The 21,032-nt window shown below is 65.5% G+C and overlaps 1 protein-coding gene across 6 annotated transcripts in view; it reads left to right on the top strand.

Moving 5' to 3' along the window:
• Positions 1 to 20,654, top strand: part of AHNAK2 (AHNAK nucleoprotein 2) — a 38,144-nt gene extending 17,490 nt beyond the window's left edge. For 5 of the 6 annotated variants that reach the window (XM_070775867.1, XM_070775870.1, XM_070775872.1 and 2 more), the window contains 4 exons: positions 343 to 426; positions 3,249 to 3,399; positions 4,037 to 4,197; positions 4,319 to 20,654. In XM_070775867.1, coding sequence (XP_070631968.1) covers positions 343 to 426; positions 3,249 to 3,399; positions 4,037 to 4,197; positions 4,319 to 20,077 — 16,155 coding nt within the window. In that variant the 3' untranslated portion in view covers positions 20,078 to 20,654. The remainder of the gene's footprint in view (positions 1 to 342; positions 427 to 3,248; positions 3,400 to 4,036; positions 4,198 to 4,318) is intronic. The other variant, XM_070775868.1, reaches the window with a different exon arrangement.
• The last annotated feature ends 378 nt before the right edge of the window (positions 20,655 to 21,032 follow it).

Below are 21,032 nucleotides of genomic sequence, written 5' to 3'. Positions count from 1 at the left end.
GGCACAGGACATGTGCACACACGGCTCTCTGGCGAGGAGACACAGAGAGGGTCTTTGCAGCCACCTCTGGAGGTGACTGCGTTAAGCCAGCAATGGTGGGCTCCCTAAAAGGACTCACTCTGGCGCTGCTTCGTCTCTGTCCCCTCTACCTGTGGACGTGGGGGCTGGGCCCCCTGGGAAGCGTCAAGGCCCAGAGCTGCCTTCCCCCGGAGGAGCCTGGCTCCGCTTGCACACGGCTGCACCCTGCAGGTTCTGGGCAGGTTCGGGCATCTGGGCCCTCCGCACGCCTCCTGTCCCCTGGGCTGGGGCAGGTCGGTCACCTGCTGTTTGTTGCTGCTGCAGGAAGACGCGCCGAGGAGGCGGAGGTCCTGGTGGAAGCGGGACTCAGGGGACTCGCGGACGCTTTCCAGGATGAGCCGCCTGGAGGTGGGCATGTGGCGAGTGGACGTTGGGGTGGGCACTGGCCAGCACCTGACAGGGGCTCCAGCCAAGGAATCCAGGGCCAGAGTGAGGTGTCGAGAAGCAGGAAGCTGGCACGGTGCCCTAGTGCTTTGGGGAAGGGTGTGCCACCTCCTTCATCAGGCCAGGGGGCGGGGCTCCGGAACGCTGGTCCAGGCCTCCCAAGACTCAGAAGGAAAGGTCCAGACCACTGACCAGGTGGACCCAGGTGCCCAGACCTCAGTGTTCCCACCTGTGCGGTGGGTCTGGCCACTGCCTGTTACATCCAAGACCACAGGAGGAGCTGGGTTCTCTGGGCTCCTGGGGAGCCAGGCAAACCACTGCCTGGCAGCCTGTTCTGTCACTGACAGTGTCTTCCCCAAGGCCAGCAACTCCAGGGCTCTCCCAGACCCCGAGGATCCGTCATGTCTGAGCTCAGGCCCGTCATGCCGTTCTTGGCATTCTCCCAGGCATTGTACAGGAGGTGGTGATCAAAACCATCCCCAAAAAAGAAAAACGCAAAAAGGCAAAATGGTTGTCTGAGGAGGTCTTACAAATAGCTGAGAAAAGAAGAGAAGCTAAAGGCAAAGGAGAAAAGGAAAGATATACCCATCCGAATGCAGAGTTCTAAGAATAGCAAGGAGAGATAAGAAAGCCTTTTTAAGCGAACAATGCAAAAAAATAGATGAAAGCAATAGAATGGGAAAGACTAGAGATCTCTTCAAGAAAATTAGAGATACCAAGGGAACATTTCATGCCAAGATAGGCACAATGAAGGACAAAAACGGTATGGACCTAACAGAAGCAGAGGATATTAAGAGGAGGTGGCAAGAATACACAGAAGAACTGTACAAAAAAGATCTTAAAGACCCAGATAATGACTGTGGTGTGATCACTCACCTAGAGCCAGACATCCTGGAGTGTGAAGTCAAGTGGACCTTAGGAAGCATCACTATGAGCAAACTAGTGGAGGTGATGGTATTCCAGTTGAGTTATTTCAAATCCTGAAAGATGATGCTGCACTCAGTATGCCAGCAAATTCGGAAAACTCGGCACTGGCCACAGGAGTGGAAAAGGTCAGTTTTCATTCCAGTCCCAAACAAGGGCAATGCCAAAGAATGCTCAAACTACCGCACAATTGCACTCATCTCACACGCTAGCAAAGTAATGCTCAAAGTTCTCCAAGCCAAGCTTCAACAATATGTGAACTGAGAAATTCCAGATGTTCAAGCTGGATTTAGAAAAGGCAGAGGAACCAGAGTTCAAATTGTCAACATCCGCTGGATCATCGAAAAAGCAAGAGAGTCCCAGAAAACTATCTCCTTCTGCTTTATTGACTATGCCAAAACCTTTGACCATGTGGATCACAACAAACTGTGGAAAATTTTTAAAGAGATGGGAATACCAGACCATCTTATGTGCCTCCTGAGAAACCTGTATGCAGGTCAAGAAGCAACAGTTAGAACCAGGCATGGAATTATGAACTGGTTTCAAATTGGGAAAGGAGTACATCAAGGCTGTATATTGTCGCCCTGCTTATTTAACTTATATGCAGAGTACATCATGCGAAATGCCGGGCTGGATGAAGCACAAGTTGGAATCTAGATTATAGGGAGAAATATCGATAACCTCAGATATGAAAATGATATGGCAGATTCTGCCCTAATGGCAGAAAGCAAAGAAGAACTGAAGAGCCTCTTGATGAAAGTGAAAGAGGAGAGTGAAAAAGCTGGCTTAAAACCCAACGTTCTAAAAACAAAGATCATGACATCCAGTCCCATCACTTCATGACAAATAGATGGGGAAATAATGGAAACTGAGAAATTTTATTTTGGGGGGCTCTAAAATCACTGCAGATGGTGACTGCAGCTGTGAAATTAAAAGACGCTTGCTCCTTGGAAGAAAAGCTATGACCAACCTAGACAGCATATTAAAAAGCAGAGACATTACTTTGCCGACAAAGTCTGTCTAGTCAAAGCTATGGTTTTTCCAATAGTTGTGTATGGGTGTGTGAGCTGGACAGTGAAAAAGGCTGACCACTGAAGAATTGATGCCTTTGAACTGTGGTGTTGGAGAATACTCTTGAGAGTCCCTTGGACTTCGAGGAGATCAAACCAGTCCATCCTAAAGGAAATCAGTCCTGAATATTCACTGGAAGGACTGATGCTGAAGCTGAAACTCTAATAATTTGGCCAGCTGATGCGAAGAATTGACTCATTAGAAAAGACCTGATGCTGGAAGCGATAAAAGGCAGGAGAAGAAAGGGATGACAGAGGATGATCTGGCTGGCTGGCATCACCGACTCGATGGACATGGGTTTGAGCAAGCTCTGGGAAATGGTGAAGGACAGGGAGGCCTGGCATGCTGCAGTCCATGGAGTCGCAGAGTCGAACATGACTGAGTGATTAAACAGCAACAACAAACGGCCCTCCTTGGTCTGAGCGCCACATGAGTATCACCTTGTAAGTGATCAGCACTGGCAATGAGGTGATGATGAACGGGGAGCCCCTGCAGGAAGCCTTGGCCAAGTGCGGGCAAAGACTCTTCCTCTGCTCAGCAAGCCCTGCTGGGCCTGGACGGTGGGGCAGGGTGCTCCTGAGCCCTGGCAAGCAGGGACACGGACCAGGGGAGGCTGCTGTCAGCAGAGGTGGCAGCCGCCGGCCTCCCCCAGAGCCGGACACAGTGGCCCAGGTGTGCTCTGGGGTCGCAGAGGGCTCTGGGGTCCCCGGGCTTCAGAGGAGGCAGCCCCCAGCACCTACCCCCGTGGTGGGGAGAGGCCCATGCTCACCAAGGCCCTGCTGTGCTTTCAGTCCACGCAGGATGGGACAGAAGTGACACTGAAGACGGACGTGGAGGCTGGAGCCAGCGGCTACAGTGTCACGGGCGGTGGGGACCAGGGCATCTTTGTCAAGCAAGTGCTGAAGGACTCGTCAGCTGCCAAGCTCTTCAGCCTGAGAGAAGGTGCCACGGGCCCGTCCCCAGTTCCCCACGGTCCCATCGGGGGAGGGGGATGGGCCCCAGTGGACACAGGGTGGCCCCTGGGAGTGTCCCTTTGGTCCCATCGGGGGAGGCGGATGGGCCCCAGTGGACACAGGGTGACCCCGGAGAGTGTCCCCACGGTCCCATCAGGAGACAGGAACTGGCCCCAGTGGACGCAGGGTGGTCCCTGGGAGTGTCCCCACGGTCCCATCGGGGGACAGGCCCCAGTGGACACAGGGTGACCCCTGGGGGTGTCCCCATGGTCCCATTGGGGGAGGGGCCCCACTGGACGCAGGGTGGCCCCTGGGAGTGCCCCATGGTCCCATTGGGGGACGGGCCCCAGTGGATGCAGGGTGACCCCTGGGGGTGTCCCCATGGTCCCATTGGGGGAGGGGCCCCAGTGGACGCAGGGTGGCCCCTGGAGACCTCTCAGCCATGTCAAGGCTGGGGCCAGTCTCTGTGCTGAGCTCTCTGCCTGAAAATGAGGGGCTCCTATCCACTGGGGGCTTAGTAAACGGGAGGGGCGGGCAGCCTTCCACTCACACCCCCTGTGGGCCCCTCCTTTGAGGCCCTGGAGGGCGGGGGCACTAAAGCGCCAGGCCACTCTGTCTTTGTCCAGGGGATCAACTACTCAGCACAACGATATTCTTCGACAACATTAAATATGAAGATGCTCTCAAAATCCTTCAGTACTCAGAGCCCTACAAGGTTCAGTTCAAAATCAGACGGAAGCTTCCTGCCGGAGTGGCCGAGCCTGGCCCGAAGGTCGGCGAGGAGCAGGTGAGCGCCCCGGCCCTCAGGGCTTGGCCCCTGCTGGCTCCTCCCCACCCCTTCCAGTCCCCGGAGCCCAGGGCCTCCGCCTCCCTGTTTGGGGCCAACAGGTTCGCTCTCCCTGTTCCAGGACCAGGATGTCGCTGACGGGTGCACGGAGACCCCCACAAAGACGCTGCAGGGTGACGGAGACCAGCAGAGGCTCCTCCCCACACCCAGGGAGGGCAGGGGCCGGCGAGCCCAGCGGGAGCGGCTTTCCTGGCCCAAGTTCCAAGCACTGAAGGGCAAACGAGGGCCCCGGAGGTCGCACAGCTCCTCGGAGGCCTACGAGCGGGGGCAGGGGCCCGACCTGTCGCCCACAAGCACCGACACAGAGGCCCGGCTCCCTGCGGAGGAGCAGGCCCAGGAGGAGGAGCCGGGCAGCCAGCGGAGGAGACGGTTCCCCAGCCTGAGGCTCAGGGTGGGCTCAGGGAAGGGCCCGTCGGGCAGGGGCGACCAGGGCGGAGCAGGCCCAGCTGAGCTGCTGGAGGAGGCAGGGCCCTTGGAGGCCGAACAAGAGGCCATCGGGGTGGCTGAGGAGGCTGAGGGGCCCAAGGAGCCGGCACTGCCTGGCCAGGGACCCACAGGCGACGGGGCGGGCCCCGCACCCAGACTGCGAAGGAAGAAAACACAGGCCAGGGGCCCGCAGGAGACTCTTGCGGAGGAACAAACAGAGGCGGGGACAGCCCCAGGCGAGACCAGGGAGGGAGCCGCGGAGGACACTCAGGGGCCACAGCTGGGCACTGCCAGGCTGTCTCTGAAGGGCTCCGCAGACCAGGGCACCTACCAGAACGGCCAGCCAGAATTCCGCATCCGCATAACCAGCTTAAAGACACCCAAGTTCAAGGTGGCCAGAGAAGGAGTACCGGAGGAGGCAGAGGGCACAGCCCCGGTGCGCTGGGGAAGCTGGTGGACACGGGTCTCTACCGACGACTCCAGGGCCACGGGCGACGACGAAGGGGACACAGAGTCACAGACGATGACAAGACCACAAGAAACACAGCGGACAAAACGAGAGGGAGGAGGAGAGGAGGACGCGGAGCAGAAGCAGGGAGATGACAGCAGGGAAGGGGAACAGGAAACGGAGGAGACGGAAGGAAGGACAAGAATCCTGAAGTTCAAGCTGCCGTCATTCGGGTGGTCACCAGCCAAGGAGGGAAAAGGAGAAAAAACGACACAAATTCAGGAAACAGATAAACAAAAACAAACCAGCGTCACAGGAGGGACTATAGACGTCGAGGAAAAGGGTAAAGACGGTCACGGCAGAGACAGCAGGTTCAAGTTCAAGATGCCGTCCTTCGGCGTGTCGGCGCCCAGCAAGGCCGTCGAGGCCGCCGTGGACGTGTCCCTGCCCAAGGCCCAGGCCGAGGCGACCCTGCCCTCGGTGCAGGCCGACGTCAAGCCCAGTGAGGTCCGCGTGGAGCTGCCCGCGGCCGAGCTGGAGGTCAAGGCCGCCGAGGTGGGCGTCAAGCTGCCGGAGGGCCACCTGCCCGAAGCCGAGCTCAAGGAAGGGGCGGCGGGAGTCGGAATCAAGGCCCACCTGCCCAAGGTGCAGATGCCCAGCGTCAAGCTGCCCAAGGTGGACATCAAGGCCCCGCAGGTGGACATCAAGGGGCCCAAGCTGGACCTGAAGGGCGCCAAGGCCGAGGTGGCCGCCCCCGACGTGGAGGTGTCACTGCCCAGCGTGGAGGTGGACACCCAGGCCCCGGGCGCCAAGCTGGAGGGCGACCTGTCCCTGGGGGACAAGGAGGTGGCCGCCAGAGACAGCAAGTTCAAAATGCCCAAGTTCAAGATGCCGTCCTTCGGCGTGTCGGCGCCCAGCAAGGCCGTCGAGGCCGCCGTGGACGTGTCCCTGCCCAAGGCCCAGGCCGAGGCGACCCTGCCCTCGGTGCAGGCCGACGTCAAGCCCAGTGAGGTCCGCGTGGAGCTGCCCGCGGCCGAGCTGGAGGTCAAGGCCGCCGAGGTGGGCGTCAAGCTGCCGGAGGGCCACCTGCCCGAAGCCGAGCTCAAGGAAGGGGCGGCGGGAGTCGGAATCAAGGCCCACCTGCCCAAGGTGCAGATGCCCAGCGTCAAGCTGCCCAAGGTGGACATCAAGGCCCCGCAGGTGGACATCAAGGGGCCCAAGCTGGACCTGAAGGGCGCCAAGGCCGAGGTGGCCGCCCCCGACGTGGAGGTGTCGCTGCCCAGCGTGGAGGTGGACACCCAGGCCCCGGGCGCCAAGCTGGAGGGCGACCTGTCCCTGGGGGACAAGGAGGTGGCCGCCAGAGACAGCAAGTTCAAAATGCCCAAGTTCAAGATGCCGTCCTTCGGCGTGTCGGCGCCCAGCAAGGCCGTCGAGGCCGCCGTGGACGTGTCCCTGCCCAAGGCCCAGGCCGAGGCGACCCTGCCCTCGGTGCAGGCCGACGTCAAGCCCAGTGAGGTCCGCGTGGAGCTGCCTGCGGCTGAGCTGGAGGTCAAGGCCGCCGAGGTGGGCGTCAAGCTGCCGGAGGGCCACCTGCCCGAAGCCGAGCTCAAGGAAGGGGCGGCGGGAGTCGGAATCAAGGCCCACCTGCCCAAGGTGCAGATGCCCAGCGTCAAGCTGCCCAAGGTGGACATCAAGGCCCCGCAGGTGGACATCAAGGGGCCCAAGCTGGACCTGAAGGGCGCCAAGGCCGAGGTGGCCGCCCCCGACGTGGAGGTGTCGCTGCCCAGCGTGGAGGTGGACACCCAGGCCCCGGGCGCCAAGCTGGAGGGCGACCTGTCCCTGGGGGACAAGGAGGTGGCCGCCAGAGACAGCAAGTTCAAAATGCCCAAGTTCAAGATGCCGTCCTTCGGCGTGTCGGCGCCCAGCAAGGCCGTCGAGGCCGCCGTGGACGTGTCCCTGCCCAAGGCCCAGGCCGAGGCGACCCTGCCCTCGGTGCAGGCCGACGTCAAGCCCAGTGAGGTCCGCGTGGAGCTGCCCGCGGCCGAGCTGGAGGTCAAGGCCGCCGAGGTGGGCGTCAAGCTGCCGGAGGGCCACCTGCCCGAAGCCGAGCTCAAGGAAGGGGCGGCGGGAGTCGGAATCAAGGCCCACCTGCCCAAGGTGCAGATGCCCAGCGTCAAGCTGCCCAAGGTGGACATCAAGGCCCCGCAGGTGGACATCAAGGGGCCCAAGCTGGACCTGAAGGGCGCCAAGGCTGAGGTGGCCGCCCCCGACGTGGAGGTGTCGCTGCCCAGCGTGGAGGTGGACACCCAGGCCCCGGGCGCCAAGCTGGAGGGCGACCTGTCCCTGGGGGACAAGGAGGTGGCCGCCAGAGACAGCAAGTTCAAAATGCCCAAGTTCAAGATGCCGTCCTTCGGCGTGTCGGCGCCCAGCAAGGCCGTCGAGGCCGCCGTGGACGTGTCCCTGCCCAAGGCCCAGGCCGAGGCGACCCTGCCCTCGGTGCAGGCCGACGTCAAGCCCAGTGAGGTCCGCGTGGAGCTGCCCGCGGCCGAGCTGGAGGTCAAGGCCGCCGAGGTGGGCGTCAAGCTGCCGGAGGGCCACCTGCCCGAAGCCGAGCTCAAGGAAGGGGCGGCGGGAGTCGGAATCAAGGCCCACCTGCCCAAGGTGCAGATGCCCAGCGTCAAGCTGCCCAAGGTGGACATCAAGGCCCCGCAGGTGGACATCAAGGGGCCCAAGCTGGACCTGAAGGGCGCCAAGGCCGAGGTGGCCGCCCCCGACGTGGAGGTGTCGCTGCCCAGCGTGGAGGTGGACACCCAGGCCCTGGGCGCCAAGCTGGAGGGCGACCTGTCCCTGGGGGACAAGGAGGTGGCCGCCAGAGACAGCAAGTTCAAAATGCCCAAGTTCAAGATGCCGTCCTTCGGCGTGTCGGCGCCCAGCAAGGCCGTCGAGGCCGCCGTGGACGTGTCCCTGCCCAAGGCCCAGGCCGAGGCGACCCTGCCCTCGGTGCAGGCCGACGTCAAGCCCAGTGAGGTCCGCGTGGAGCTGCCCGCGGCCGAGCTGGAGGTCAAGGCCGCCGAGGTGGGCGTCAAGCTGCCGGAGGGCCACCTGCCCGAAGCCGAGCTCAAGGAAGGGGCGGCGGGAGTCGGAATCAAGGCCCACCTGCCCAAGGTGCAGATGCCCAGCGTCAAGCTGCCCAAGGTGGACATCAAGGCCCCGCAGGTGGACATCAAGGGGCCCAAGCTGGACCTGAAGGGCGCCAAGGCCGAGGTGGCCGCCCCCGACGTGGAGGTGTCGCTGCCCAGCGTGGAGGTGGACACCCAGGCCCCGGGCGCCAAGCTGGAGGGCGACCTGTCCCTGGGGGACAAGGAGGTGGCCGCCAGAGACAGCAAGTTCAAAATGCCCAAGTTCAAGATGCCGTCCTTCGGCGTGTCGGCGCCCAGCAAGGCCGTCGAGGCCGCCGTGGACGTGTCCCTGCCCAAGGCCCAGGCCGAGGCGACCCTGCCCTCGGTGCAGGCCGACGTCAAGCCCAGTGAGGTCCGCGTGGAGCTGCCCGCGGCCGAGCTGGAGGTCAAGGCCGCCGAGGTGGGCGTCAAGCTGCCGGAGGGCCACCTGCCCGAAGCCGAGCTCAAGGAAGGGGCGGCGGGAGTCGGAATCAAGGCCCACCTGCCCAAGGTGCAGATGCCCAGCGTCAAGCTGCCCAAGGTGGACATCAAGGCCCCGCAGGTGGACATCAAGGGGCCCAAGCTGGACCTGAAGGGCGCCAAGGCCGAGGTGGCCGCCCCCGACGTGGAGGTGTCGCTGCCCAGCGTGGAGGTGGACACCCAGGCCCTGGGCGCCAAGCTGGAGGGCGACCTGTCCCTGGGGGACAAGGAGGTGGCCGCCAGAGACAGCAAGTTCAAAATGCCCAAGTTCAAGATGCCGTCCTTCGGCGTGTCGGCGCCCAGCAAGGCCGTCGAGGCCGCCGTGGACGTGTCCCTGCCCAAGGCCCAGGCCGAGGCGACCCTGCCCTCGGTGCAGGCCGACGTCAAGCCCAGTGAGGTCCGCGTGGAGCTGCCCGCGGCCGAGCTGGAGGTCAAGGCCGCCGAGGTGGGCGTCAAGCTGCCGGAGGGCCACCTGCCCGAAGCCGAGCTCAAGGAAGGGGCGGCGGGAGTCGGAATCAAGGCCCACCTGCCCAAGGTGCAGATGCCCAGCGTCAAGCTGCCCAAGGTGGACATCAAGGCCCCGCAGGTGGACATCAAGGGGCCCAAGCTGGACCTGAAGGGCGCCAAGGCCGAGGTGGCCGCCCCCGACGTGGAGGTGTCGCTGCCCAGCGTGGAGGTGGACACCCAGGCCCCGGGCGCCAAGCTGGAGGGCGACCTGTCCCTGGGGGACAAGGAGGTGGCCGCCAGAGACAGCAAGTTCAAAATGCCCAAGTTCAAGATGCCGTCCTTCGGCGTGTCGGCGCCCAGCAAGGCCGTCGAGGCCGTCGTGGACGTGTCCCTGCCCAAGGCCCAGGCCGAGGCGACCCTGCCCTCGGTGCAGGCCGACGTCAAGCCCAGTGAGGTCCGCGTGGAGCTGCCCGCGGCCGAGCTGGAGGTCAAGGCCGCCGAGGTGGGCGTCAAGCTGCCGGAGGGCCACCTGCCCGAAGCCGAGCTCAAGGAAGGGGCGGCGGGAGTCGGAATCAAGGCCCACCTGCCCAAGGTGCAGATGCCCAGCGTCAAGCTGCCCAAGGTGGACATCAAGGCCCCGCAGGTGGACATCAAGGGGCCCAAGCTGGACCTGAAGGGCGCCAAGGCCGAGGTGGCCGCCCCCGACGTGGAGGTGTCGCTGCCCAGCGTGGAGGTGGACACCCAGGCCCCGGGCGCCAAGCTGGAGGGCGACCTGTCCCTGGGGGACAAGGAGGTGGCCGCCAGAGACAGCAAGTTCAAAATGCCCAAGTTCAAGATGCCGTCCTTCGGCGTGTCGGCGCCCAGCAAGGCCGTCGAGGCCGCCGTGGACGTGTCCCTGCCCAAGGCCCAGGCCGAGGCGACCCTGCCCTCGGTGCAGGCCGACGTCAAGCCCAGTGAGGTCCGCGTGGAGCTGCCCGCGGCCGAGCTGGAGGTCAAGGCCGCCGAGGTGGGCGTCAAGCTGCCGGAGGGCCACCTGCCCGAAGCCGAGCTCAAGGAAGGGGCGGCGGGAGTCGGAATCAAGGCCCACCTGCCCAAGGTGCAGATGCCCAGCGTCAAGCTGCCCAAGGTGGACATCAAGGCCCTGCAGGTGGACATCAAGGGGCCCAAGCTGGACCTGAAGGGCGCCAAGGCCGAGGTGGCCGCCCCCAACGTGGAGGTGTCGCTGCCCAGCGTGGAGGTGGACACCCAGGCCCCGGGCGCCAAGCTGGAGGGCGACCTGTCCCTGGGGGACAAGGAGGTGGCCGCCAGAGACAGCAAGTTCAAAATGCCCAAGTTCAAGATGCCGTCCTTCGGCGTGTCGGCGCCCAGCAAGGCCGTCGAGGCCGCCGTGGACGTGTCCCTGCCCAAGGCCCAGGCCGAGGCGACCCTGCCCTCGGTGCAGGCCGACGTCAAGCCCAGTGAGGTCCGCGTGGAGCTGCCCGCGGCCGAGCTGGAGGTCAAGGCCGCCGAGGTGGGCGTCAAGCTGCCGGAGGGCCACCTGCCCGAAGCCGAGCTCAAGGAAGGGGCGGCGGGAGTCGGAATCAAGGCCCACCTGCCCAAGGTGCAGATGCCCAGCGTCAAGCTGCCCAAGGTGGACATCAAGGCCCCGCAGGTGGACATCAAGGGGCCCAAGCTGGACCTGAAGGGCGCCAAGGCCGAGGTGGCCGCCCCCGACGTGGAGGTGTCGCTGCCCAGCGTGGAGGTGGACACCCAGGCCCCGGGCGCCAAGCTGGAGGGCGACCTGTCCCTGGGGGACAAGGAGGTGGCCGCCAGAGACAGCAAGTTCAAAATGCCCAAGTTCAAGATGCCGTCCTTCGGCGTGTCGGCGCCCAGCAAGGCCGTCGAGGCCGCCGTGGACGTGTCCCTGCCCAAGGCCCAGGCCGAGGCGACCCTGCCCTCGGTGCAGGCCGACGTCAAGCCCAGTGAGGTCCGCGTGGAGCTGCCCGCGGCCGAGCTGGAGGTCAAGGCCGCCGAGGTGGGCGTCAAGCTGCCGGAGGGCCACCTGCCCGAAGCCGAGCTCAAGGAAGGGGCGGCGGGAGTCGGAATCAAGGCCCACCTGCCCAAGGTGCAGATGCCCAGCGTCAAGCTGCCCAAGGTGGACATCAAGGCCCCGCAGGTGGACATCAAGGGGCCCAAGCTGGACCTGAAGGGCGCCAAGGCCGAGGTGGCCGCCCCCGACGTGGAGGTGTCGCTGCCCAGCGTGGAGGTGGACACCCAGGCCCCGGGCGCCAAGCTGGAGGGCGACCTGTCCCTGGGGGACAAGGAGGTGGCCGCCAGAGACAGCAAGTTCAAAATGCCCAAGTTCAAGATGCCGTCCTTCGGCGTGTCGGCGCCCAGCAAGGCCGTCGAGGCCGCCGTGGACGTGTCCCTGCCCAAGGCCCAGGCCGAGGCGACCCTGCCCTCGGTGCAGGCCGACGTCAAGCCCAGTGAGGTCCGCGTGGAGCTGCCCGCGGCCGAGCTGGAGGTCAAGGCCGCCGAGGTGGGCGTCAAGCTGCCGGAGGGCCACCTGCCCGAAGCCGAGCTCAAGGAAGGGGCGGCGGGAGTCGGAATCAAGGCCCACCTGCCCAAGGTGCAGATGCCCAGCGTCAAGCTGCCCAAGGTGGACATCAAGGCCCCGCAGGTGGACATCAAGGGGCCCAAGCTGGACCTGAAGGGCGCCAAGGCCGAGGTGGCCGCCCCCGACGTGGAGGTGTCGCTGCCCAGCGTGGAGGTGGACACCCAGGGCCCGGGCGCCAAGCTGGAGGGCGACCTGTCCCTGGGGGACAAGGAGGTGGCCGCCAGAGACAGCAAGTTCAAAATGCCCAAGTTCAAGATGCCGTCCTTCGGCGTGTCGGTGCCCAGCAAGGCCGTCGAGGCCGCCGTGGACGTGTCCCTGCCCAAGGCCCAGGCCGAGGCGACCCTGCCCTCGGTGCAGGCCGACGTCAAGCCCAGTGAGGTCCGCGTGGAGCTGCCCGCGGCCGAGCTGGAGGTCAAGGCCGCCGAGGTGGGCGTCAAGCTGCCGGAGGGCCACCTGCCCGAAGCCGAGCTCAAGGAAGGGGCGGCGGGAGTCGGAATCAAGGCCCACCTGCCCAAGGTGCAGATGCCCAGCGTCAAGCTGCCCAAGGTGGACATCAAGGCCCCGCAGGTGGACATCAAGGGGCCCAAGCTGGACCTGAAGGGCGCCAAGGCCGAGGTGGCCGCCCCCGACGTGGAGGTGTCGCTGCCCAGCGTGGAGGTGGACACCCAGGCCCCGGGCGCCAAGCTGGAGGGCGACCTGTCCCTGGGGGACAAGGAGGTGGCCGCCAGAGACAGCAAGTTCAAAATGCCCAAGTTCAAGATGCCGTCCTTCGGCGTGTCGGCGCCCAGCAAGGCCGTCGAGGCCGCCGTGGACGTGTCCCTGCCCAAGGCCCAGGCCGAGGCGACCCTGCCCTCGGTGCAGGCCGACGTCAAGCCCAGTGAGGTCCGCGTGGAGCTGCCCGCGGCCGAGCTGGAGGTCAAGGCCGCCGAGGTGGGCGTCAAGCTGCCGGAGGGCCACCTGCCCGAAGCCGAGCTCAAGGAAGGGGCGGCGGGAGTCGGAATCAAGGCCCACCTGCCCAAGGTGCAGATGCCCAGCGTCAAGCTGCCCAAGGTGGACATCAAGGCCCCGCAGGTGGACATCAAGGGGCCCAAGCTGGACCTGAAGGGCGCCAAGGCTGAGGTGGCCGCCCCCGACGTGGAGGTGTCGCTGCCCAGCGTGGAGGTGGACACCCAGGCCCCGGGCGCCAAGCTGGAGGGCGACCTGTCCCTGGGGGACAAGGAGGTGGCCGCCAGAGACAGCAAGTTCAAAATGCCCAAGTTCAAGATGCCGTCCTTCGGCGTGTCGGCGCCCAGCAAGGCCGTCGAGGCCGCCGTGGACGTGTCCCTGCCCAAGGCCCAGGCCGAGGCGACCCTGCCCTCGGTGCAGGCCGACGTCAAGCCCAGTGAGGTCCGCGTGGAGCTGCCCGCGGCCGAGCTGGAGGTCAAGGCCGCCGAGGTGGGCGTCAAGCTGCCGGAGGGCCACCTGCCCGAAGCCGAGCTCAAGGAAGGGGCGGCGGGAGTCGGAATCAAGGCCCACCTGCCCAAGGTGCAGATGCCCAGCGTCAAGCTGCCCAAGGTGGACATCAAGGCCCCGCAGGTGGACATCAAGGGGCCCAAGCTGGACCTGAAGGGCGCCAAGGCCGAGGTGGCCGCCCCCGACGTGGAGGTGTCGCTGCCCAGCGTGGAGGTGGACACCCAGGCCCTGGGCGCCAAGCTGGAGGGCGACCTGTCCCTGGGGGACAAGGAGGTGGCCGCCAGAGACAGCAAGTTCAAAATGCCCAAGTTCAAGATGCCGTCCTTCGGCGTGTCGGCGCCCAGCAAGGCCGTCGAGGCCGCCGTGGACGTGTCCCTGCCCAAGGCCCAGGCCGAGGCGACCCTGCCCTCGGTGCAGGCCGACGTCAAGCCCAGTGAGGTCCGCGTGGAGCTGCCCGCGGCCGAGCTGGAGGTCAAGGCCGCCGAGGTGGGCGTCAAGCTGCCGGAGGGCCACCTGCCCGAAGCCGAGCTCAAGGAAGGGGCGGCGGGAGTCGGAATCAAGGCCCACCTGCCCAAGGTGCAGATGCCCAGCGTCAAGCTGCCCAAGGTGGACATCAAGGCCCCGCAGGTGGACATCAAGGGGCCCAAGCTGGACCTGAAGGGCGCCAAGGCCGAGGTGGCCGCCCCCGACGTGGAGGTGTCGCTGCCCAGCGTGGAGGTGGACACCCAGGCCCCGGGCGCCAAGCTGGAGGGCGACCTGTCCCTGGGGGACAAGGAGGTGGCCGCCAGAGACAGCAAGTTCAAAATGCCCAAGTTCAAGATGCCGTCCTTCGGCGTGTCGGCGCCCAGCAAGGCCGTCGAGGCCGCCGTGGACGTGTCCCTGCCCAAGGCCCAGGCCGAGGCGACCCTGCCCTCGGTGCAGGCCGACGTCAAGCCCAGTGAGGTCCGCGTGGAGCTGCCCGCGGCCGAGCTGGAGGTCAAGGCCGCCGAGGTGGGCGTCAAGCTGCCGGAGGGCCACCTGCCCGAAGCCGAGCTCAAGGAAGGGGCGGCGGGAGTCGGAATCAAGGCCCACCTGCCCAAGGTGCAGATGCCCAGCGTCAAGCTGCCCAAGGTGGACATCAAGGCCCCGCAGGTGGACATCAAGGGGCCCAAGCTGGACCTGAAGGGCGCCAAGGCCGAGGTGGCCGCCCCCGACGTGGAGGTGTCGCTGCCCAGCGTGGAGGTGGACACCCAGGCCCTGGGCGCCAAGCTGGAGGGCGACCTGTCCCTGGGGGACAAGGAGGTGGCCGCCAGAGACAGCAAGTTCAAAATGCCCAAGTTCAAGATGCCGTCCTTCGGCGTGTCGGCGCCCAGCAAGGCCGTCGAGGCCGCCGTGGACGTGTCCCTGCCCAAGGCCCAGGCCGAGGCGACCCTGCCCTCGGTGCAGGCCGACGTCAAGCCCAGTGAGGTCCGCGTGGAGCTGCCCGCGGCCGAGCTGGAGGTCAAGGCCGCCGAGGTGGGCGTCAAGCTGCCGGAGGGCCACCTGCCCGAAGCCGAGCTCAAGGAAGGGGCGGCGGGAGTCGGAATCAAGGCCCACCTGCCCAAGGTGCAGATGCCCAGCGTCAAGCTGCCCAAGGTGGACATCAAGGCCCCGCAGGTGGACATCAAGGGGCCCAAGCTGGACCTGAAGGGCGCCAAGGCCGAGGTGGCCGCCCCCGACGTGGAGGTGTCGCTGCCCAGCGTGGAGGTGGACACCCAGGCCCCGGGCGCCAAGCTGGAGGGCGACCTGTCCCTGGGGGACAAGGAGGTGGCCGCCAGAGACAGCAAGTTCAAAATGCCCAAGTTCAAGATGCCGTCCTTCGGCGTGTCGGCGCCCAGCAAGGCCGTCGAGGCCGTCGTGGACGTGTCCCTGCCCAAGGCCCAGGCCGAGGCGACCCTGCCCTCGGTGCAGGCCGACGTCAAGCCCAGTGAGGTCCGCGTGGAGCTGCCCGCGGCTGAGCTGGAGGTCAAGGCCGCCGAGGTGGGCGTCAAGCTGCCGGAGGGCCACCTGCCCGAAGCCGAGCTCAAGGAAGGGGCGGCGGGAGTCGGAATCAAGGCCCACCTGCCCAAGGTGCAGATGCCCAGCGTCAAGCTGCCCAAGGTGGACATCAAGGCCCCGCAGGTGGACATCAAGGGGCCCAAGCTGGACCTGAAGGGCGCCAAGGCCGAGGTGGCCGCCCCCGACGTGGAGGTGTCGCTGCCCAGCGTGGAGGTGGACACCCAGGCCCCGGGCGCCAAGCTGGAGGGCGACCTGTCCCTGGGGGACAAGGAGGTGGCCGCCAGAGACAGCAAGTTCAAAATGCCCAAGTTCAAGATGCCGTCCTTCGGCGTGTCGGCGCCCAGCAAGGCCGTCGAGGCCGCCGTGGACGTGTCCCTGCCCAAGGCCCAGGCCGAGGCGACCCTGCCCTCGGTGCAGGCCGACGTCAAGCCCAGTGAGGTCCGCGTGGAGCTGCCCGCGGCCGAGCTGGAGGTCAAGGCCGCCGAGGTGGGCGTCAAGCTGCCGGAGGGCCACCTGCCCGAAGCCGAGCTCAAGGAAGGGGCGGCGGGAGTCGGAATCAAGGCCCACCTGCCCAAGGTGCAGATGCCCAGCGTCAAGCTGCCCAAGGTGGACATCAAGGCCCTGCAGGTGGACATCAAGGGGCCCAAGCTGGACCTGAAGGGCGCCAAGGCCGAGGTGGCCGCCCCCAACGTGGAGGTGTCGCTGCCCAGCGTGGAGGTGGACACCCAGGCCCCGGGCGCCAAGCTGGAGGGCGACCTGTCCCTGGGGGACAAGGAGGTGGCCGCCAGAGACAGCAAGTTCAAAATGCCCAAGTTCAAGATGCCGTCCTTCGGCGTGTCGGCGCCCAGCAAGGCCGTCGAGGCCGCCGTGGACGTGTCCCTGCCCAAGGCCCAGGCCGAGGCGACCCTGCCCTCGGTGCAGGCCGACGTCAAGCCCAGTGAGGTCCGCGTGGAGCTGCCCGCGGCCGAGCTGGAGGTCAAGGCCGCCGAGGTGGGCGTCAAGCTGCCGGAGGGCCACCTGCCCGAAGCCGAGCTCAAGGAAGGGGCGGCGGGAGTCGGAATCAAGGCCCACCTGCCCAAGGTGCAGATGCCCAGCGTCAAGCTGCCCAAGGTGGACATCAAGGCCCCGCAGGTGGACATCAAGGGGCCCAAGCTGGACCTGAAGGGCGCCAAGGCCGAGGTGGCCGCCCCCGACGTGGAGGTGTCGCTGCCCAGCGTGGAGGTGGACACCCAGGCCCCGGGCGCCAAGCTGGAGGGCGACCTGTCCCTGGGGGACAAGGAGGTGGCCGCCAGAGACAGCAAGTTCAAAATGCCCAAGTTCAAGATGCCGTCCTTCGGCGTGTCGGCGCCCAGCAAGGCCGTCGAGGCCGCCGTGGACGTGTCCCTGCCCAAGGCCCAGGCCGAGGCGACCCTGCCCTCGGTGCAGGCCGACGTCAAGCCCAGTGAGGTCCGCGTGGAGCTGCCCGCGGCCGAGCTGGAGGTCAAGGCCGCCGAGGTGGGCGTCAAGCTGCCGGAGGGCCACCTGCCCGAAGCCGAGCTCAAGGAAGGGGCGGCGGGAGTCGGAATCAAGGCCCACCTGCCCAAGGTGCAGATGCCCAGCGTCAAGCTGCCCAAGGTGGACATCAAGGCCCCGCAGGTGGACATCAAGGGGCCCAAGCTGGACCTGAAGGGCGCCAAGGCCGAGGTGGCCGCCCCCGACGTGGAGGTGTCGCTGCCCAGCGTGGAGGTGGACACCCAGGCCCCGGGCGCCAAGCTGGAGGGCGACCTGTCCCTGGGGGACAAGGAGGTGGCCGCCAGAGACAGCAAGTTCAAAATGCCCAAGTTCAAGATGCCGTCCTTCGGCGTGTCGGCGCCCAGCAAGGCCGTCGAGGCCGCCGTGGACGTGTCCCTGCCCAAGGCCCAGGCCGAGGCGACCCTGCCCTCGGTGCAGGCCGACGTCAAGCCCAGTGAGGTCCGCGTGGAGCTGCCCGCGGCCGAGCTGGAGGTCAAGGCCGCCGAGGTGGGCGTCAAGCTGCCGGAGGGCCACCTGCCCGAAGCCGAGCTCAAGGAAGGGGCGGCGGGAGTCGGAATCAAGGCCCACCTGCCCAAGGTGCAGATGCCCAGCGTCAAGCTGCCCAAGGTGGACATCAAGGCCCCGCAGGTGGACATCAAGGGGCCCAAGCTGGACCTGAAGGGCGCCAAGGCCGAGGTGGCCGCCCCCGACGTGGAGGTGTCGCTGCCCAGCGTGGAGGTGGACACCCAGGCCCCGGGCGCCAAGCTGGAGGGCGACCTGTCCCTGGGGGACAAGGAGGTGGCCGCAAGAGGCCGCACATTTAAAACTGAAGATGATGTTAAAATCCATGTCAGGAAACCGCATTTTAAGTTTCCAGCATTGTTTTCTTCACCAGGGAAATCTTTGAGAAGTTCTACCCTTGTTGAAGGTGATCCTCAGCTTTCTTTGCCCTCTAGTGTGTCTGATGTGGATCCCGCCTTGCCGGATGTTTCTAGCCATAAACTGTCCCTGCTGTGTCCCCGCGTGGGGTGGCCTGGTACTTCCTCAGGCAGCCTTGATGTCAGCAGTTCTCAGGCTGAGTCCTCTGCGGTCCCTCCGGAGGCAGTCACTCTCATCAAGTACCAGATGCCTGTTCCCGACGCCCCACATTTCCCTCCAGAAATCCCCTCGTGTTCCCAGGATGATAGAGAAAGTCCTGCCACTTTGCCGCCTGACGAGAGCTTTCCACGCCCACCTGGTAGTCCTGCCGGCCCTGTGGACCCCCTATTTCTTGCATCTTATGGTCGGGTGACTTTTCCTAAGTTTCATCGACCAAAGTTCGGGTTTTCTAGCCCAGAAGCAGCAGATTCTGCGGTGGATGTTCAGGCTGCCGAGCGCCCGCCTGCCCTGTGCCTCCCCAGCGATGCTCAGGGGCTGGACTCTGCTCGCGGCCTGCCCTTGGCAGATCGCAGCCAAGGGCACGGGTCTGGGGATGTCTCAGCCGGCCTGCCTCATGGTGAGGGGACGGCCCAGCCACCAGGAGACCCCCTCCAGCCGTCGTGCAGAGCTTCAGCTGTGGACGCCCCGACGGAGAGGAGCACAGCCGCGCCGGGGGGCTGGTTCAGGATGCCCGCCCTCCACTTGCCCATCATCCGGCGCCCCGCCAGGGAGAAGGGGATGCCTGGGGCACCGAGTCCCACGCCTGCTGCCCATGCACTGGGGGAAGAAGGGCCAGCTCTCATCAAGGCTCAGGGGCCTCTGGGGTCAGAGGTGGAGGCGCCTGAGCCCCTGGAGCCAGCTGAGAAGAGCATGTCCCATGCGGGCGTGCTGAAGATAAACCTAGATGGCAGAGGCTCAACACCGCACCTGCCTCCTCCAGGGGCACCCCCTGCGGGCCTGTCCACTTCCGAGGTCAGGGTCCGCCCGGGCGAAGGCTCCCTTCCACTTCAGATGCCCAGCGGGGCACTTTTGGAAACCGAAGCTCCTCCTGCTGGGCCTGCAGGCCTGGACCTCGCCAGGGGAGAGGGGAGGACGGAGAGATGGTCCTCCCAACCTGAAGGCCCCGTTAAACTGAAGGTGTCCAGCACCGACGGGCCATCCCAGGTTTCTGTGGTCAGCGTGGGTCAGCCCTGGGAGGGCTCCGTGGTAACTGTCAAACTGCCGAGGCTGAGCATGCCGAGGTTCGCCTTCCCTGACCCCGGATCGGAGGCAGACGTCTTCATCCCCGCCGTGCGGGAGGTGCAGTGCACAGGGAGCAGCCTGGATGACGCCTTGCGCACAGAAAGCGTGGGAGCTTGGGGTGCCAGCATCCTGAAGGCCGGCCCTGGGACCCCCGGGGAGCAGCCTGTGGCCTTTGACCTCTCCCCAGAAGCTTCCAGGGTCCGAGTGCACATTCACGGCGCTCGGGGAGAGGGCACCAGGGTTGGCATACATGGCGGGGTGATGGCAGAGCCAGCCGACCCCTCGGGACCCGAGGCCGATTCCACCCAGATTGTGCGGGAATCAGAGATCCCTGCGTCCGAGATCCAAACGGCTTCCTACGGATTTTCATTGCTGAAAGTGAAGATCCCTGAGCCCCCCACGCAGGGGAGGGTCCAAGACTCCCGACTGACAGGGGGCTTGCAGGAGGCTTCTGAAGACGCTGCCCCTGGAACAGACCCTGTTTCTGGAGACCTGCAGCCAGACACCGGAGAACCATTTGAAGTGATCTCGTCCGGCGTCAGCATACCCAGAGGGCCAGCACTCACCACCAACCTGTACTCTGGCCACCCGGGTACGGAGAGCTGCTCTGACGAGGAGCCCGCAGAGATCCTCGAATTTCCCCCAGAAGAGGACAGCGAGGAGGCAGCCGCGGGCCTGGCCGAAGGAGACCAGGCTCCAAAAGAGAAGCCAGAAGGTAAGAGGTCTTCCGGTCTGTTCCGGTTTTGGCTTCCCAGCATCGGTTTCTCTTCTTCCTCCGAAGAGACAGGTGCCGACTCCAAAGATGAAGCCCACGGACCAGCCCCCGCCCAGACCCCGCCTGAGGCAGAGCCTCCCAAGAAACCCGAGAAGGCCGGCTGGTTCCGATTTCCCAAATTAGGGTTCTCCTCCTCCCCCACCAAGAAAAGCAAGAGCTCGGAGGAAGAGGCGGCTCCGGCAGAGCAAAAGCTCCAGGAAGAAGCCGCCACCTTTTTTGATGCCCGCGAGAGCTTCTCCCCCGAGGACAGGGAGGAGACGGTGCCGGGCGCTGGGGCCATGGTCACATCCAGGGCCAGGACGGAGCTCATCCTGCTGGAGCCGGACCCGGGGGCCCTGGTCGAGCCTGCGCCTGGGCCCGCTGCCCAGTGAGGACGGAAGGGGAGGCTGTGCCCCGCACCCCGCATGTGGACGCGAGTCTCTGCCGTGACCCCCAGAGTGGAGGATGAAGCGGAGCTGGCTGCGAGCAGAGGGGCCCCTGCCCCCGGCCCTCCCGAAGCTGCCTCCCAAAGCTTCAGGAGGGTCCCAGGCTCCTGAGGGGCCTTATTAGACACATGTTACTCGAGACACCTGCCTACAAGCCCCTCGAAGACACGGTTGCTGCTTCCTGGTGAAGGCTGTTTCCCTGTTTCTGGCAGAGTCTGCCACAGTCCAAGAGACCCTCTCCCTGCCTGCTTAGAACCAGCCCGCTCTTCACGGGCCGTCTCGCCACGGCGAGCCTGGGATGCTTTGAGTGATGCTGCCCACGCCGGGCTTGGGGCAGCAGACCACCCAGGTGGTCTAGGCATCCGTCCACGAGCTCCCACCAGACGTCCATGGGTGCCCACTTGCCCGCCAGTGCCCTCTCCGGCATGCGTGGCCCCCAGCCCCTCAGTGTGCCTGAAGATGGGACCCACTTGGCTGCTCCCTGGACACCGAACGGGCTATAAATAAAGCGCTGCCCCCTCCCGTTTCGGCTGCGAGGTGCTTTGTTCTGGGTGGAGCCCACCTCCGCTCCCCACACACCCCTGAGGGCTGCTAGGTTGCTCTGCCAGCACAGTCAGGGCGGCTCCCCCACCCGTCTGTCTGCTCGGGCCCTTCTTCCCGCCTGCAGCTGTGAGAGACAGAGGAGGAAGGTGTGGGCCCAGGGCTCCACTGCGAGGCCAGGGACAGGCTGCCCTGAGCTGGGAGGCCGCCCCAGGCGAGGGCCATGGGCAGCACAGGGGCGGCCCAGGGGGCAGAAGGCCCCGGCCCGGAGGCTTCGCTGGGTCCTCGGCGGCCACAGCGGCCTGGCTCAGGGCTCCCTGCACCACGGTGGCCGTCCCTGCCAGCCGCCCATGGGAGCAGA

Source organism: Bos indicus, chromosome 21 (assembly GCF_029378745.1).
Source record: "Bos indicus isolate NIAB-ARS_2022 breed Sahiwal x Tharparkar chromosome 21, NIAB-ARS_B.indTharparkar_mat_pri_1.0, whole genome shotgun sequence".
In the NCBI taxonomy this organism is placed as follows: domain Eukaryota; kingdom Metazoa; phylum Chordata; class Mammalia; order Artiodactyla; family Bovidae; genus Bos; species Bos indicus.
Note: the sequence above shows the minus strand (reverse complement) of the source record. Positions and strands in the feature narration are given on the sequence as shown.